The sequence below is a fragment of the Saccoglossus kowalevskii genome, chromosome 3 (assembly GCF_978046115.1).
Source record: "Saccoglossus kowalevskii chromosome 3, keSacKowa6.1, whole genome shotgun sequence".
NCBI classification, from domain to species: Eukaryota; Metazoa; Hemichordata; class Enteropneusta; family Harrimaniidae; genus Saccoglossus; species Saccoglossus kowalevskii.
The window spans coordinates 32,764,631-32,784,887 of record NC_140643.1 but is presented as its reverse complement, the minus strand read 5'-3'; the positions used below and the strand labels follow the sequence as shown (position 1 = coordinate 32,784,887).

At 34.7% G+C, this 20,257-nt stretch overlaps 1 protein-coding gene across 1 annotated transcript in view; it reads right to left on the bottom strand.

The window, feature by feature from the left end:
* LOC100371136 (uncharacterized) overlaps positions 1 to 19,896 on the bottom strand; it is a 33,777-nt gene extending 13,881 nt beyond the window's left edge. Inside the window, exons 1-12 of the mRNA XM_085497071.1 lie at positions 19,779 to 19,896; positions 17,383 to 17,428; positions 8,887 to 9,048; positions 4,428 to 4,561; positions 3,975 to 4,110; positions 3,284 to 3,319; positions 2,907 to 3,103; positions 2,661 to 2,702; positions 2,444 to 2,504; positions 2,117 to 2,262; positions 1,815 to 1,862; positions 473 to 524 (exon numbers count right to left, since the gene is read on the bottom strand). Of these exons, the coding sequence (XP_085353197.1) occupies positions 473 to 524; positions 1,815 to 1,862; positions 2,117 to 2,262; positions 2,444 to 2,504; positions 2,661 to 2,702; positions 2,907 to 3,103; positions 3,284 to 3,319; positions 3,975 to 4,110; positions 4,428 to 4,561; positions 8,887 to 9,048; positions 17,383 to 17,428; positions 19,779 to 19,889 (1,171 nt within the window). The 5' untranslated portion in view covers positions 19,890 to 19,896. The remainder of the gene's footprint in view (positions 1 to 472; positions 525 to 1,814; positions 1,863 to 2,116; positions 2,263 to 2,443; positions 2,505 to 2,660; positions 2,703 to 2,906; positions 3,104 to 3,283; positions 3,320 to 3,974; positions 4,111 to 4,427; positions 4,562 to 8,886; positions 9,049 to 17,382; positions 17,429 to 19,778) is intronic.
* Between the last annotated feature and the right edge of the window lie 361 nt (positions 19,897 to 20,257).

The window sequence follows — 20,257 nt, the reverse complement described above, 5'->3', positions numbered from 1 at the left end:
ATGTAAACTCTGTCAATCCTAAAAATAAACAACAGCTTGAATGAGGTGTGAATAGATCGGTTCGAACCGCAGTTTTTATGCAAATTCGTGCGGTCGTCCTGAACTGCACTGTCTATTGTTTAAACTTCCAAACCGCAAAACTGGGTTTTGTTCGGGCGGTTTAGGGCAGTTTGGGTTTTCGTAGGTTTGACCCGCATGTTTGAATATGAGATCACCCCTTATGTACATAATCATTCCATATTCGGAATTCGCATTTCCTTATATGGTAGGATCAAAATACCCTGTAAAATACCGCAAAATTACGGCACGCTGTAACTTATGGCGTTACGATGACAAATGTACAATAATAATTAATATACTGACTGATATACATTCCTCGTATATTGTATAAATTTTGCCTTCACCAATTATACTGAAATGGCAAAATTAGTTCAAAATCTTAAGTCGGCTGAAAAAGTGATGGAAAACTTACCAAAATTCTTTGAAGATACCCATTCACAACTTTGACACAGAGTTGGTTTGACCTGTAACATATACACAAGTTTAAAACTATTACGACTGAACAATTTAAACAAGCAGCCTCTCGGCTGAAATAGCTCCAATGTTTGCAATGCACATTTCAATTATAGAACAAAAAATATCATTAGAAAATGAACAATATGAATAGTATCAATGCAATGGGACTTGCTGTTTTCAACAAAAATTCAAAAATATCATTTTTCACCATAAATGATTGTGGTTTTTAACAAGAAGAAAATATAACTTTTTACCAAAAATGACAAAAATATTCACCAAAATTACTGTAGATAATTGAAGATATTATTACAAAATGAACAAATCTGAGAGAGGTCCACATGTAGTACCTATATATGTAACAATATCAAAGCAATTGGACTTGTCTTTTTTAACAAGAAGTCGAAAATATCACTTTTTACCAAAAATGACAAAAATATTCACCAAAATTGGAGAATTAAAGATATCATTACAAAATGAACAAATCTGAGAGAGGTCCACATGTAGTACCTATATATGTAATATCAAAGCAATTGGACTTGGGGTTTTTAACAAGAAGTCGAAAATATCACATTTTTCCAAAAATGACAAAAATATTCACCAAAATTAGAGAACTAAAGATATCATTACAAAATTAACAAATCTGAGAGAGATTCACATGTAGTACCTATATATGTAATATCAAAGCAATTGGACTTGCGGTTTTTAACAAGAAGTCGAAAATATCACTTTTTACCAAAAATGACAAAAATATTCACCAAAATTAGAGAATTGAAGATATGATCATGAAATGAACAAATCTGAGAGAGGGCTACCCAAGGTACATATACACCAAGTATCAAAGCATTCACGCTTGTAGTTTTCAAGAAGAAGTCGAAAAAGTAAAACATTGACACGGACGACGACAGACAATCACTCATATAATAAGCTCTGCTCGACAAAGTCGACAGCGGAGCTAAAAATCAAATGTTTGGTAGTCTCAGTTAATTAAATTTGGAAATGTATGTAAATTAATTACAGTACAGAAAATAGTACAAACGAAATACTGTTAAATCTGTATTAATTGAAGTTGCACCCATTCTTTTGGAACAATTGAGAACCAAAAATTCACCATTTCTCATATGTGTAGATGCTCTAATAGAAGCCATATACCCTCTGTTGCATTGTACCATTTTAATAGAAGAAGTGTTTTCTAATACAGATTTTACAATGCTAATGTTGGCATGCTCAATTAAAAATCGTTAATGTTGCATAAATGACTATTGATTGCAATGATTTCTGTTAGAAAGGATATTACTTACAGATCCTTTGTAGGTTCCTGATGCTAAGTTAGTGAAGACTGCAGGCGACTGCAAATTATTGGAAAAACTTGTTATTAAAAAATCATATAACTTTTACATACATTACAGCTGATAATAATTAACAAATATACCCACAATTCTTGTTTAAAGAACAGATTTTATTAACAATCAACAACATGGTAGGAAAAGAGGTCTGAGAACGACCACAGAGAGAAATTCTGACCCCAAATCAATGATTTTTTTTAAAAATTCCTTGCATTTTCATTATCTAATTGTAGACAGAGCAATGTATCCTAGCTTACCTCCTTGACTACTGTTGTCAGGCTAGAACTGCCTTCTAACTTCACTGTATAGTTACCAGCATTATGATTATGATCAAGTACTGCTTCAGTGAAATCCACTTTAACATCATTGCTGCCAATTATCAGAGAGACTTGTGTCCGCCATTCTGTTAATGAAACAAAACAATAGTATGGAAATTAGCTGCCATGCTTGGAAATTTACCTGTGAAGAATGTTACTTGTATATAAACAAGGAAAAATATGATGTTATAAACATAATCAGCATGCAAACTCAAATATTATTATAATTATACACGATGATACATGCTTATTAAAGATAGAACATACCTGAGACATTGAATTTAAAACTAGATATTTCAAGACAGTCTGTACAATTATCTGCTTTTACCTGTGAAAAGAACACAACGCATGGCTACATTTCTAGATTTATATATTTGCATGTTTAGTCAATAAATTGTGTCCCCAAATAAACAATTAATGATATAAAATACACTTTATATATTCTCTGAACAGAGAATGCCTTCAAAACAAGAGTGACACTCACCCACGCTTCGTAAGTTCCTGCTTTCACGTCGTGGAATTGTGTCTAGAAAAGAATAGAAATGTAAGCAAGCTGTATAATATGGTTCTGAATAGCATATGAACTGTTAGCAAGTATCCATAAAGCACAAACCATTATAAAGACATACTCGTTGTCACGCACATGATGCAATGCTGAAAACACATGTTTTTACATGCATGAAATTTACTGGAGCAATCACAATAAACCATTAACTTAAATACCACATACCTGGTAGAATTTATCATCTTTACAAACAGACACAATTTGTATATTTTTGGACTCAGTAGTTCCAGAGACAGGATGTAGCGTTACACGATATCTGAGTACTTTATATTGCGATGGAAATGTTGTAAATGCGACTTTGACATTATCATATCCAAATAATGTTACGATTGGTGGATGTGGAGGAATATAATCTCGTAACTCTATGAATACCAAAACAAATTTCAGTCACAAATAAAAATAATAATAAAATTAAAAAATTATTTAATATTAAAGTTGGCAATATTAATAATCACTATAATTATAAAATATGAAACAGAGACTTATGTATATCTCATCTAATTTGCGCAAAACAATAATTAGAATTCAAGAAAAAGACTTACCTCCATGCGCACACAGTTGAGGCATTTCATTACAGCCTGCAGAAAAAATAAATACAAAACATCAACCACATATATCGTGCTTGTCTGTGAGGTAAGTGTGTCACCATGGCAACCATTTGAATGCCATAATTTTCCCGCTTTATTTCTGGTCCAACATTTCACACGTTTTTATGTAATTCTGTACAATTTCTTTATAAATTTTGAACAAAGTGGACAATTGCCTATAGGTGTTGATCAATTTTTTTAGAAAAATATGAAAAAAAAATTGTGAAATGTGACGGAAGCTGACTCTGGCACTCAAAAGGTACTAAGCGATAAACTAAGTTGTCATTTAAAATTTTGTTCAAACAATTGCTGAATCAGCAATCTCAATACCAGGACTGTGTAATGTGACAACATGAACGCTGGGCATTAACAGTACGTACTCTTCTTAGTTTTGCAATTGTATGTAGACTGGGCCTAGAGCAAGGATGCTGACCTTTGGCTACAAAGTAGCAGTGTTCTCATTTATTACTGTGATATATTGATTAGGTAATAAAACTCTCTAGTTTACTGACAAATAAACTATCTTCATATTTTAACAATTTTGATTTCAAGCACTTCCAAAAAACAGTCACTAATGTTGAGCTGACATCAAAAATAAAATCGGATTTCTGATGACAATGTATTGTAATTTATGTCATCAACTTACTTGGAGAATGATAAATATAGTCATCAGTATTATCATCTTGTGCATCCGGCATTGATTTAGGAAGACTTTGAACTTCAATATGAAATTGTTGGTTTAATGTGATATCATGTAGGCAATCCAACTTGTAGGTATCATGCTGCAAATAATCAAAATGTATCAGAATAAGTATGGAAAAGAAATGCAGGTGAACGAAAAACAATTTGCACAGTGGGTACAAATGTAAGTTTGCATTCAGTGAAAAGATTTTATATACACAATTATACCAACAGAATCAGTTGAACGTGATTGGCCATTAAAATCTCCATGTGCGGTTGACATTGTAAGTCAAATAATGCACTTGGCCGTGTATTGTACAGATATTGAACTTGACTTGTGTCTGCTGCCATTGTGTCATTCAATATCTCAATGATTGTACTCCACTCATGCACTATCCTATATAAAAACATAGTGTACCATGTTTAGTGGTTGATGAAGTACTGTATCTTCACTGAAAATGATATTCTTGCACATCACAGGGTAATTCCCAACATTTCCGTAATTCATGGCAGTAACTCGAACTTGAAATCCCCTCAATGCAAAGATGCTTGCTGAAATAAAATAAAACCATCATCATAAAATCTGATCAAAATTGTTGTTGTCATCTCCAAGAAAAAGCTACAGACACATTCGAGTATCAGAAATGATTGTTTGTCCAAAATGGCCGCCTGTTGTAGGTAACTTGATGTACATATGTAAGACCTGTGTCTCTGCGTAAAGTTCAATGAGTGTCAGAGAGAGAGATATAACTTTGGATAGTTGGACGTGACCCAATTAATGGCGAGTTATAGTTCAATTTAAACATATTGCTAAGAAGGTAATAACTCTGACATCATGTGTAATTAGCATAAATTAGCATACAACTCATAAGCAAAGTTTTTTTTTTTTTTTTTTTTGTAATCTGAGTTGGTCTTGTGAGGTTATCACCTGATATAAATTATTCATACATGTAAAGCATGTCACTCATATAGAAGAGTTCTATAAAAAAATGATATCAGGTGATGACCTCATAACACATGTTTGCTATTAGAAGCATATAACCAATAATCACATTTGTTGTGCTCTTAGGGATTAAACAGATTTGCTTCCTGTTTTCTTTTGTAGAAAGATATGTTTCTTCCTGGGTTTCCAAATCTATTTTTAGTTTATGCAAGATTAATTACTGGTGTAAAATAATAAACTGTCATAATTTATACCGTATTTATCCGGCTAAGAGCCCATGCCCGGACAAACGCCCACCCCCCACTTTTGATAAAATAAAGGAGTTGAGGTCATATCCTAGCAAACGCCCAGAAGTATTTTTTCTACACCTGTAATAAAATAAAAAAACAAAAACCTATTTTTGTCCGTTGTTTACTTTCTTGCAGTTTGTTTTGATTCTGATAAAAAAATTTGAAAAATAAATGTAAATTGCGTAAAACGAGGAGTGAACGCGAAAAACGATGAGTGAACGCCAAAAACGATGAGTGAACGCCAAAAACGATGAGTGAACGCGAAATAGCTGTGACATAAATAGAGCAGCATGTTCACCACTGTTTACGTAGTTAGCGTCACCGACAATGAAACCAATGTTGCAATATTGTAGCAACCCGTAACTGGGAGAGTAGTTTGAAGCACGTTTGTTTTGGCTTTATAAAATATTTGCGAATCCATAACTGGGGCCAATTTTGCAATGTCAATCATCATGCCAAAGACTGCCAACTTTGTTACCATCTTTCACCACTGCTATTGCATTTCATGGAAATTATTCTTCTGTCGTTGGAAAAAAAATCTTCCTATTTCAAGCCCGCCGCAATATCCATATAACTTGCTGAATGGTAACTTTCACCATGATTGATGAACGAACGCCTAGTCTGATAAAAAAGCAGTGTTGAACTTAAATGCGGATGCTTAAAGGTCAAAGATGATTGCCAGACAGTGAACAAATGCATCGTGCGAGTCGTTTGCCGCGACCCCATTTTTCTTGTCTCTTTATTCTGATTAGACGTGAATTAAAAGTGCCAAGCTACCAGACAGCGAAATGCGTGGATTAAATGTGATAAGTCCAAATTGTGTGGGACTACATCGACAAACTTCAAGACGAAGCTATAGGGATTTTAGTTCTATCGCGACAGTGGCGCCGACTTGGAATTTCAAGGTTTTGACTTTTACGAAGATAGCAATGAACATACAAATAGAGATCTTAGAAGGTTTTGTTTTTTCTAACAACTATGAACTTTCGTAATTTTACTGCGTAAATTATTATTGATCTTGTATGGCTGTTGATCTGGTAATTGTCAAAACCGGAAATAATTCACGCGTATGGGGCGGCGTGTTTGTCGACGGGGATATTCTAATTTTTATTATTTCTGGTTTTAATATTTATCACATTCTAAGCAATAAATTATTTCTTGTTACACTTCTAATGCTGCATATTCATTTATTTTTTTGCATGTTTTTATTTGCCGTTTTCTCCCTGTCGCAGTTAGATCTGCGTGTTGCCAATTTCCCGCAAATTTTCATTTTTTTTGCCGGGGATATCCGGACAAACGCCCACCCCTTCTTTTTGGCGGTTTTCCATGTTCAAGACCCTGGGCTTATACCCGGATAAATACGGTAACTTATGAAATCCAGAAAACTTGAACTTGAACTTGAATTACAATTTGTTCATAAAACTGTGTATATGATTAGGCTGAGTGCTAGACTGAAAATCAAGTTATCTTATCAATTAGCAGTTTTGCTATGTAATTTGCTGTGCAGGCATCTTAATCTCGCAGGTGTCAAGGTATTTCTTATTTTGTGAACATAAATACCATGGTGATTTACCTAAACTCATTATTAATTCTATCTATTACTGTATCTCTTATTATGTAATATGTCAAGAAACAACATTTCAAGCTTAAAAATTCAATGTACCGTAAAAACTCCAAAATTTCGACCGGTTTTAAATAATTTGTGTTAGAAATGTGACGTGTTTTCAGAGTCAAAATTAAGGCGCATTTTCGGACGGTCGAATTTTTTAGAATAGAAATCAGCAAATGAAAAATGGGGATGATAGACAGTGTGCTTCGTTAGTTTTTAAAAAAATGCAATGTCCATCAATTGAGGTAAACTTCCCCATGTTTCACGGTAAAAACAAAGGTGGCCGAGTTGTAGGCTAAACAACTCAAAATCAAAACAAAGTCATCAATCAGTGAGTGTTATGACAAGGAAAACAAAACATCAAGACGCGGAGAAGAGGTCAGCACAAAATTAGGTCAAAAGACAAAGCTGTCTCGCACTACCTAGGAAAACTTGCGAATGTTCGAAGTACAGGTACCCATTGGACAAAAGATACATGGAAGTTTAGCAAACTATCTCCCCGACCCAGTGCAATGTATCCGATTAGAATCAAAGCTCACGTGTCCCTTATTTGAGGGACCAGATTCTGCCGTAAATTCGCCCTTGGATTAAAAAAATAAAATGGGATTTAAGAAAATAAAATGGGACTTTTAAGGTGTATTTTGGCGTCATTTTTCGGACATTTCAATCATTCCTGCCGGCTAAAATAGAGTCTAAGTTTTACCGTAGTCATTGACGTCTATTCAAGAGTACACGTGTATGATTTTTATCGTGACTAGCGTGAGCGGGTAAGCTTCGTTTCGAAAATGAGCTGTTATCACTGTGAACAATGTTAAATTATTCTTCAGATGCCCAGTTTATTTTTTAAAAACAACTAATTTTTTGATTTAAAAAAAACACATGCCGTTTTCACATCAAAATCCAAGCCAAAAGATCGTACTACAACATCAATCTCTTCCGCATTGCGTTCAATAACATTAACATATTTAAATAAGCTATGGTAATTTGAACACGTTGGCATCATCCAGCTTTTTGATTGGTTAAGTAGCGATTTGACCTATTTGACCTAAGAGAACATGGCGGATATCCTACAGCGAATACAACCGAACTCGGCCAGATTTCAACTCGGCCAAGAAAAAATGTACAACTCGGCCAGTTGTGAATGTCGAGGTGTAAACTGGTCATTGGTCAACATTTTCGTACATTTTTTTTATATTTTATTGTGATATGACTCTGGCTGTTGCATCACTGAGATCGACACCCTTTGACAAACCCATTAACACATATGCTGGCCGAGTACTGTCACTGGCCGTGATCGGTCACTGGCCGAGTAGAAATCTGGCCGAGTTCGGTGATCACGCCTACAGCATCAAACGTTTATACGAGACCGGAATCATTCGCTTACGACAAAACTAAGTTGACTTTTATTTGTATTTCATAACAATTCAACAAATTTTTTTTGTGTACATTATTATAATCACTACTGAGTAATAATCAACAATTCAGAAACGCAGCATGCCAAGATTTATGTGTTTATTTAGATTATATCCTCGTTACCAATAAAATAAAAATCTCTCAGTCAATCAGAAACCCGGATTCATGCCTTCGGGGAAAGTCCCGTTTGAACGCTCACATCATGTCTTTTTTTTTCGTTTGGGGGAAAACCAAAACTGGTCGCAATTTTCGAATAAGAATGAGTCATCAATTTTTAGTGGAGACGAAAATTTGGAGGCAAATAAAATACCGAAACCCGGCAAATAATTAGGTGGAGCGAATTTTTAGAGGGGTCGAAATTTTGGAGTTTTCACGGTAACACAGGAAGGAATAATTAGATGCCTTGACTTAGTCTCATACTTCGACATGCACTTTTAATAAGTGATTTCTTGTAAGCTCTTCTCGGTCTTATCAAATACAAAGCATTTTCTGAACTTAAAACTTTCACAGAAATATTTATTCTCAAATGCAAAACATTCATTTTTGTAAAATTACTGGTTTGTGATATTATTTACATTATAATTAATGTGATTTTTCTGAAATTATTAAATGTCAGTCATACCATCTGCAGGAGGTAACCACTGAATGGTTATTCCTTGCACAAAGTAACCACCATGGCATATATTCCTTGGGTCATCTATGATATCAATGATAGGTTTGGTCGGTGTTAACTGATGTACTGCCGGATTATCACCAAATGGGAATACACCAGTACTGTAACAATCTGTGAAATAGAAAAGTGAAACCAACATTTTCCAAATAATGAATAATGTAACTGACATTTATTGATGTATTTTCATTATTTCACGGTAAAATATGCAATACAATTCTTTCATGTTACTGCCATGATTAATACAAATTTTGCAATATAGCTTATGATACAAAAAAAAACTCTAGAAAACAAAAAAGGAATTGAAAACAAAGTCTGTATGTGTTTTCTTTTCCCTAGTCAATGTAAGAACATAATGTTTTATTGTATTACAAAAAGGAAGATTCCTGAATCAATCAATAAATAAAAAAAAAACTTTATGCAAAATACAATGACTACAATGACTTAAAGTAACCCAAGTCTGTGGATCATCTGAGAGTACCTATTAATGTGTATGCACCAAGTTTCATTGAAATATGATAACTGTGAAACAGCCTACAACTAGCTTATTCATGTAATCATGTATGCACAGTATCCCAGAGTATCTCTGTACAAAGTTTCCTTAAAATCGCAACAGGAAGAAAAACAAGTTAAAAACTGATCTGTGATACAGACATTTGTAGTGTTCTCACTACACAAAGTACGGGCTAAGATTTGAACTAATCTCATATGTTTTCATGTTGGATAGACCCAGTTGTCTTCATGCACAACCTAAAGAATGTCAAAACTTGTTAAAAATATACAAAAATCATTTTAACTATGACTACTCAATACAGTAACTAGGAAGGTATACATGTTATTTCTATGGTTCTAAAACAATATCAAAGCAAATTCAGAAGGTGGAGATGGCAGAATAACAGGAAATAGTCTCATTGTCGGTTCATTTTCCTCAAAAACAATATCTCTTGATGTGCTCGCGTTGATTGTCATGTCGGAAATGGCATACGGAAATGAATAGTTATGAATGTAATAGTAAATCTTCCAAAAAAACATAGAATACAATGGTGTTTTGGAAACTTAGCCCGTGATAAGCGTTCACGCACACTTTGTTAGCCTGTGCTTAGAATATGGACCAGGTCTTAAAAACAGGCCAGATTGAATCCATACTTAGTATGGATTAGCTCATGCTAATTGTACACCACGTTTTGTTAGCACAAGCTAAGGTATTTGACCTTTTAGCCCATGCTAAGGAGCTGTGTGTGAATACTGTTATTTACTAAAAGTTATTAGGTAAGCATGCTACTATAACAACCTATACACCATCTGAAAGCTTAGATATAGGAAAAAACATGTGAATTGCACAACTCTTTAGCAATGCAAGAAGGCTAAATTGGTGTGTCTGTACCTATTTGGTCGTAACTAGAAACTAGCTGGATATTTTGAATCAGATCATGAAACAAATTCACATGCATGAGTACTCAATGTTAATACCAGGCATGCCTAAGAAATTGTTTTGGGACTAAAATCGATCCCGGCATGTCTGATGCTGGACAATGAATGAACAGAAAACCAAAAACACAAAGTCCTTGTTTAGGTCTTTGTTCAACAAAGACAATAGTTGCGTTCACACACAGCTCCTTAGCACAGGCTAAGAGGTCAAATTCCTTAGCCCGTGCTAAGCAAACGTGCGTGAACGCTTAGCACGGGCTAAGGAATGCTAAGTACAGGTTAAACCTGATCCGAATTTAAGACGCGGTCTAGACCCTTAGCACGGGCTAACGAAGTGTGCGCGAACGCTTAGCCCAGGGCTAAGCGTCCTCTGCAGCGACCTTTGGGTGTGAACATTATGCACGTGATCAAATATATCCAACTTTCTCATTCCCAAAATGGCAACCGAGCTCAGTGTACACGCTTCCACACTAATCGGGTCACTATAGTAGAGCGTACAGCAGCTCCAATCGTAGATAAAATAAATTTGGTTCGCTGTCTACAACATGCATTAATAAAACTCTGTATTCTGTTACGCCGTTGTATACTGTTTCTGTGCATCCAAATAAGTTGGGACCGTCTTCTCTCGCGTTGCTGTGCACGCCGGTTCAAAATTAGAACGAAACATGCCAGCAGCAGAAATAGAACCTCGCGCGTGTCATCCATTTTTCGTTCGTAAATAGCGGCTTGCCAAAGGTCACCAACTGATGACGCCCCTTAGTCGTGCTAACGATTGGCCTTCCCTGTGCGTGGACGCAATTGGGTCTAGCCGAAATGCAAATATGCTAGATAAGCCTAAATCAGCTTAAATCTTATCCCGTACTTCTTACTAATTACTGAGTTAGGAGGCTTTGTTTGTCTTTTGTTCTGTTTAAGAGACCTAAGTAATCTTAATGAAATGTGTGAAAGTATGTCACATTTTTGAGCAAAAACAACATAAATGTTATGTTTTAGCTTGTTCTGGGAGTTAAGTTTCACAAATTTTCATAATTAGAAATCATATATGGTGAAATACCCCCCCCCCCCCCCAATAAAACCTGCTAATAATTAAGTCCTATACAGTACATGGATACAGGTTGTGTAAATAAACTACTGGGGTACAATATAGAATCCTTAAAAGGTCATGTAAGGTCAAAACAACATCCTGGTTACTTAAAATCAAATTTCAATGTGACTTATATGTGACTCGTACACACAGTAAATATCCACAGATTATACCATGTTTTGAAAAATTATAAAAATGCACGAGTTTTAAAAAAAATAGCTTTGTTACAGAATAACAGCCGATTAGGGGTGTTATCTAGTATTCAACAATGGGAACACCTGTCTAACCAAAGACTCTAGTGTCTTTAGTCTAACTTAGTTGTAATACAGTGTAGCCTTGTATGATGGAAATACTGCAGTACTTTAGTGCAATCATCATGACAAGTTTGACCATAGTAATATCACACAATGTACTGTGATAAAACTTTGACCACTTTTAAATAATTAGTTTTTAAAAATAAGTTTTTAGATTACAAAATTATATGATAATATTCAGTGATTCCATATATGAATGATTAGTTATCAGAAAAGCATCAGTTCTGTCAAAACACAATAATCACTTGCGATGTTTCATAGCCCCCAAAAAATAAAAAATAAAAAAATAAAACAGATTATGAATATCACTATAAAAAAGGACTTGCAGATTTACTGCACGAATGGGTAAAATACTATTTATGAAAGCAGTTTAAAACAGTTTCAACTAATTGCCTTTCCAAAAATTCAAAGTTAAGCACCTATGTATTTAATAAATGTGGTACCCATCTGCATGATATCGGTAAGCCAACATATCGAAGTAATATTTCCTAGATTTTAGTTTTATCGAGAGCGAATGTTCTTGATAACTTGATCTCTTCAATCAATCAAAGAAAGCTTAGAAAGAACTCCCATGTGCTGAGAGTATTGGAGACACATTAAATATAATTCGAAATTACTTAGCTGAAAACTAATTATGCAAATCAGAAAATTAATATGACCAGATTTGAGTGTAAAACTAACGAGGTCTGCGCAATGTAACAGAAAATCTATGTCTCCAAGTTTAATTGAAATGTGATTAGAACCAAAAAATTATGAATTATTATGCTTATTAGGGAATTAATATGAACAGATTTTTACCCCAAACTAATTAGGTTTGTACATTGTCCTAGAGCATCTTTGTACTAAGTTTCATTGAAATGGAATAATTAGTACCGTGAAAACTCCAAAATTTCGACCCCTCTAAAAATTCGAACGCCTATTTATTTGCCGGGTTTCGGTGTTTTATTTACCTCCAAATTTTCGACTCCACTAAAAATTGCCGACTCATTCTTATTCGAAAATTGCGACCAGTTTTAGTTTTCCCCCAAACGAAAAAAAAACCGATGTGAGCGTTCAAACGGGACCTTCCTCAAAGGCATGAATCCGGGTTTCTGATTGACCGAGAGATTTTTATTTTATTGGTAACGAAAATATATTCTAAATAAACGAAGTTTCAAATAAAAACGAACACAAAAATCTCGGCATGCTGCGTTTCTGAATTGTTGATTATTACTGTACTCAATAGTGATTATAATAATGTACACAAAATAAATTTGTTGAATGGTTATGAAATACAAATAAAAGTCAACTTAGTTTCATCGTAAGCGAATGATTCCGGTCTCGTATAAACGTTTGATGCATGATGCTGTAGGATATCCGCCATGTTCTCTTAGGTCAAATAGGTCAAATCGCTAATTAACCAATCAAAAAGCTGGATGATGCCAACGTGTTCAAATTACCATAGCTTATTTAAATATGTTAATGTTATTGAACGCAATGCGGAAGAGATTGATGTTGTAGTAGGATATTTTGGCTTGGATTTTGATGCGAAAACGGCATGATTTTTTTTAAATAAAAAAAATTAGTTGTTTTTAAAAAATAAACTGGTCATCTGAAGAATAATTTAACATTGTTCACAGTGATAACAGCTCATTCTCGAAAGGAAGCTTACTCGCTCACGCTAGTCATGATAAAAATCATACACGTGTACTCTTGAATAGACAGACGTGAATGACTACGGTAAAACTTAGACTCTTATTTTAGCCGGCAGGATTGATTGAAATGTCCGAAAAATGACGCCAAAATACACCTTAAAAGTCCCATTTTATTTTCTTAAATCCCATTTTATTTTTTAATCCAAGGGCGAATTTACGGCAGAATTTGGTCCCTCAAATAAGGGACACGTGGGCTTTGATTCTAACCGGATACATTGCACTGGGTCGGGGAGATCGTTTGCTAAACTTCCATGTATCTTTTGTCCAATGGGTACCTGTACTTCGAACATTCGCAAGTTTTCCTAGGTAGTGCGAGACAGCTTTCTCTTTTGACCTATTAGTTTTGTGCTGACCTCTTCTCCGCGTCTTGATGTTTTGTTTTGCTTGTCATAATACTCACTGATTGATGACTTTGTTTAGATTTTGAGTTACAACTCGGCCACGACCTTTGCTTTTACCGTGAAACATGAGGAAGTTTACGTCAATTGACAGACATTGCATTTTTTAAAAACTAATGAAGCACACTGTCTATCATTCCCATTTTTTTTGCTGATTTCTATTCTGAAAAATTCGACCGTCCGAAAATGCACCTTAATTTTGACTCTAAAAACACGTCACATTTCTAACACCAATTATTTAAAACCGGTCGAAATTTTGGAGTTTTTACGGTGCTTTAGATATCAGTGTGAAAGCTTAAAATTGGTTAATTATGCAAATTAGGTAATTAATATGTACAGATTTTAACCCACAATTATTCAGGTCTGTCTATTGTCCTACAGCATCCATGTACATTCATTGATATGTGATGTATGGTACCTGAGATATCAGTGTGAAAGTTGGTTAATTATGCAAATTAGGTGATTAATATGCACAAATATTTACCAGGAACTAATTGGGTCTGCATAATTCTAGATTCATTGAAATGTGATGATTAGTACTTTAGATATCAGTAGAAAAGCTGAAAATTAATTATGCAAATTAGGTAATTAATATGCACAATTATTTACCCTAAAACTAATCAGGTCTCTGCATAGTCCTAAAGGATCTATGTACCAAGTTTCATTGAAATGCGATGATTAGTACTTGAGATACCCGTGGAAAAGCTGAAAATTAACTAATTATGCAAATTAGGTGATTAATATGCACAAATATTTATCGAAAACAATCAATCTCTGCATAGTCCTTGAGTATGTAAGTACCAAGTTTCATTGAAATGTAATGCTAACTACTTATATCAAATGCTGAAAATTAATTAATTATGCAAATTAGGTAATTAATATGTACTGATATTACCATAAAAACTATCAGGTCTGTGCAGTGTCGTATGACATCTATGTACCAAGTTTCATTGAAATGTGATGATTAGTACTTGAGATATCAGTGGAAAAACCGAAAATTGACTAATCATTATGCAAATTAGGTAATTAGTATCCACGGATTATTACCAAAAACTAATCAAAACCTAGCATTAGTTCAGAGCATCTATGTACCAAGTTTCATCAAAATCCAGTGAGTGGTTGTTTAGATATCAGTGGAACAGTCATGGAACCACTAAAAAATATCTAATTATCATGCAAATTAGGTAATTAATAAGCACGGATTTTTACCAAAAATTAATCAAATCTGCGCATATGTTCAGAGCATCTATGTACCAAGTTTCATCAAAATCCAATGAGTGGTTCTTTAGATATCAGTGGAACAGTCATAGAACAGCTAAAAATTAGCTAATTATCATGCAAATTAGGTAATTAACGAGCATGGATTTTTACCAAAACCTAATCAAATCTGCGCATTGGCCCAGAGCATCTATGCACCAAGTTTCATCAAAAACCGATGTATGGTTCTGGAGATAGCAGTGGAACAGTCGGACACACATACACACACACACACATACACACATACACACATACACACATACACACATACACACACACATACAGACACACTAACTGCAAAGACTCCCATTTTGTGCTTCGCACATGGGAGTCAAAAACACAGACCCGCCATGATGTTCGTGATGCAATAGTTGACCAACATGTCGTTTTACTCGATGGGTCAAGAATGCCATTAACCAATCAAAATGAGGTGGTAATTTTACAGTATCGCTACCACATCCAGGGTTCTCCACGAGAGGTTTTAACAGGGCGCCGCGCCCTGTTATCTGAAATTGGCACCCTGTTTAAATTGTCAGCGCCCTGTTATATTTCCTGTGCGCCCTGGTCCCAGACAAAGAATTGTTTACAAAATAGGCCATCACTCATTGTCTTCCGAAGATGATTCATCGTGCTCAGGGTAACTGGTTCATTGTTTTAAGGTGTGAAAACTGTGAAAATTCCGGCTTATTATCGTAGCAGGTCACCGTGAGGTGATAACACCACCGAACAAAAAGTTGCAAGTTTTTTTCTACACGATTAAAAATGAACATGTGGCCTAGGGAAGTATATTACCGTACCCATATTTTTACTGCCAGGGTGATGTCAAATATATAAAATTGTTATCGGTAAAACCATTCGTTAAAACATAAGATCTAAGGTTAAAACAAGGTCATGCTGTGACTTGTAGCGGCAACATTGTCACCGCCGAGCGGAACAAAGGCAGCCATGCACTTGCATGATCGGTAAACGACCAGCGCAGCCGACGTACCATCACAGACACTGCTGATCACCAAGAAGTCCACATGAATGCTTGCTTAAACATGTCAATGTTTATATTTTGACGAATGTCACTAAAGACGCAATCTTTAGATTGAAAGCTGAAATTCTTTCAAAATCAATTCCACCCGATGTAACATGGGCAAAGCAGAGTTCACGATCAGTTTACGCTACTCAAGAAAAACAACGTGTTTATTGCGTGATTGGGTAAAATACATTTGAACTGTTATCATCGTGAATCATGTAAAAACTCTTCTTTCAAGACTTCTTTTACCTTTTAAAAATTTCTAATCACCTCTTTCGAAAATCATCATGCAGTTTTCATCTGAAATTCATACCAACACATCGTGCTACGACATCGCTTTACTTCCGCAATGTAATTTTTATGATCACAATCATTCGGAAAACATCGTGTTCTACCGGCATTACCATGCAGCATTCTGATTCGTTAATGGCGTTTTTGACCCACCGGGTCAAAGGACACATGCCGGTCAACTAATGCGTCATAACTATCATGGCGGGTCTGTGTTTTTCACCGAAGTGATAGAGTGATCAAAAATAATTTCTCCCGATAAAACTAGTTCAAATTTTACGTTTTTTTCATATAAAAAAAAAGAAGTATTTAATTTTTGCATGGCATCATGACCAAGTAAGAGGAATTATTGGTATAACCGGTGTATAACATCGCGAAGTAAGTTATGCCACGTCGTAATTTTGATGATCGTTTGGAAGTGTTATATGTTCATTGTAGAAGCTGATGGTCGGAATAATAACCAGCAATCCGCCAAATAATTACATGGTCGTTTTTTGGAAGGAGAATTTTGTAGTAAATAAAATCATGAAAGTCGTGAACATAATCCTGGCTCAAACGTTTCAAATTAGTTTCATTTAACCTTTTACAATTTATTTGTTTCTTTTTAGTCTGCAGCATTTGCATTTCGAGAATGTTAAATTTTTAAATTCAAACTCTTCTAAATTGTGAAACGTAATATTTTCACTCCAAAAAAAATATATTTGCACTGTGACGGAGCTCATTAATTAATATTACAAAAGTGCCCAAAATAAAAGTGTTTATAACACTGTGTGAAGCAAATAATTATCTGTCACTTTGTTTTTGAAAATATATGTTGTTTATTGAATTGGTGTAAATGTGCTTTGGTCAATTTCTATTATTAATATTATGTAAATTACATGCAAATTATATGCAAATTAGGCCGCCACAGTGGTTTAAATTCCTGGGGAGAACACTGAATGTATATGATACAGTGTGAACTTACCGCTAATACTCATACTGGTGTTATTTATTGTTGATTCAGTGTCAATCTGAAAGAAAGAAAGGTGATAGACGAATAGTGAATGTCAGAATTTTGTGAAACTAACTGGACACTGGCCATTTAGCCAACATGTATATGAAAATTGCCTGACATTCAATCAAGTATTAAAAGAGGACATTTAACTCAGTTTTTCCTAGGATTTATAGTAATGGAACAGGTGAAAATCAAAAATGATGTAATCAGCTGTGATTGACATCATCATTGAAGGAAAAGTATTAAACCTAGACCATATTCATGGTTGTTTAACACTATTGTTCTTCAAAATAACAATAAAACTAGCAGCCTGTCGGCTGATATAGCTCCGCTGTTTGTGATGCATGGCGCTCTTAAAGCAATGACTAAGAAGCAATTTAAACTTAATGCTAGCTGCTTTAATATCACCAACTTTCTTGATTTTGTTGCAGAGAATATTTCACTAAAAGTAGAGAATTAAAGATATCTTTACGAAATGGACAAATTTAAAGAGGTTTACCCAAGCTGCATTTGTACAAGTATCAAAGAATTTGAACTACTGGTTTTGAAGGACAAGGCAAAAATATGTTTTTTGATGAAAAATGACGAAAATATTTGCTAAAAATACAGAATTGAAGATGTTGACAGGCGTCCACTTGATATACCTACATATACAATATCAAAGAAATTGGACAAGCAGTTTTCAAGGAGAAGTCAAAAATATAATTTTTTACCAAAAATGACAAACATATTCATCAAAATTAGAGAATTGAAGATATTGTCACAAAATCAACAAATCTGACAGAGGTCCACCTGATACACCTGCATATACAATATCAAAGCAATTGGACAAGCAGTTTTCAAGGAGAAGTCGAAAATATAATTTTTTACCAAAAATGACAAAAATATTCATCAAAATTGGACAATTGAAGATGTCGTCATAAAATCAACAAATCTGACAGAGGTCCACCTGATATACCTACATATACAATATCAAAGCAATCAGACTAGCAGTTTTCAAGAAGAAGTCGAAAATATAATTTTTTACCAAAAATATTCATCAAAATTAGACAATTGAAGATATCATCACGAAATGAACAAATCTGAGAGAGGTCCACCCAAGGTACCTACATACCAAGTATCAAAGCATTTGGGCTAGCGGTTTTCAAGAAGAAGTAGAAAATATCATTTTTGACCAAAAATGACAAAAATATTTGCTATAAATAAAACAATTGAACATATCCACATGAAATGAACAAATCTAGGAGATAACCACCCAAGGTACCTTTCTAGAAAGTTTCATAGCTATACAGTTTGTGGTTTTTAAGAAGAAGTCGAAAATGTAAAGTTGACGACGGCATTCCCATGATGTACAGGTATCATTGGAAGGAAAATAATAATAAGATTATTATTTTTTCATTTTAAGGTAGGTAATTCATTGTTTTTTTGCAAATATTTATAAAAGAGTTTTCTCACCTATGGGGAAATAAACAATAGAGTTATAGACAATATTGTAACTAGAAATGTTATGGGGTGGGCGGGTCACTTTGTAGTGTTTATTCTTTACATAGATGATCGGGTGTCTTCAAAACAAGGTATGCTTAGGGACGACGTCAAAAGATCGATGTCGGATAAAAAACTTAATTCCTTTAGTTTTTTTCCAAATCCCCCTACCCCACACTGAAACTTAATTGATAAATATTGGTCATGGCGTCAGACTACATTCACCATTAAATACAAATTGATAATCGGACAGTACTATGGCAAAGCAGTTGGTTGTCGGGTGGGTGTAAAAAGATTTTACAAATGCACCTCATTTGACGCACAGATTTACACTCGAACCAAACCATTTTTCTGTTTTTTTTCCTTTTTCGGTTATTTCTGTCCATGATTGGATAGAAAAAAAAACGAACTACAAATACTCCAAGATTTTTTTTGACTTCATTAAAAAATAAAATCGTTTTTGTAGGATGGAAACTTTTTGAGGTCAAAACCCCCCACCCCCAAACTAAAGGAAATAAGTTTTTTATCCGACATCGATTTTTTGACGTCGTCACTTACTCGGGTATGTGATATGAATATTATGCTGCAGTTTTGTGTCTGTTCTGCAAAGAGACGTTACAGCTGTAGCGTGCGTAGATCAACAACCATCGCCTTAAAATACGACTCGGCACCACCACAGCTACATCACAGTGGCCGGTGTATTAGTTTATACGTATGTAGCTGTCATTACGTCAGTGACACTGTCCATTAGGGCACACAATCATCGGTAATATGCAAATGTTAAAAGGACAACAAACGGGTTCAACAAGGAAGTTGGGGGTAATTATAGAATGGTACTTCCCCGGTGTAAACAAGTAAACGAGGAAACAATCAGATTACACTACCTCTAGCACACAGTCCTTCTGACACATGTTGATAAAGGCGGAATACATGGCCAGATTGCTCATCAGTAATAGGCAAACCCGCAAAACTCCAAATACGGACACAATCGCCATGTTGTATTTGGAGTTGTACCCACAATACAGCGCGCGATATTTCAATAGAAAAGAATGTTCGTCTCGAGAGGGCGTCATTTTATGGTACTCGTCTTATGATTACTTGCAAAAATGACTACAAAAATATAACAGGAAATATGGCATCGAACGAAAAAATTGCCACCAATAGAATAGAACTGCTTCGTGCACTTTTTCTCATTCCAACGTAGCCAAATGTATTATAGGTTAAGCGTTTGAAATCTCCGCGGAGGACTTTTTCAGTAAATATTTTATACACATATGCCTGACGACAATTTTTGTATCCACATTTTACCAACATTGTTTGCAAAATTCTTTTGTCAATTTTCAGTTTTAATATGGGGAAATTC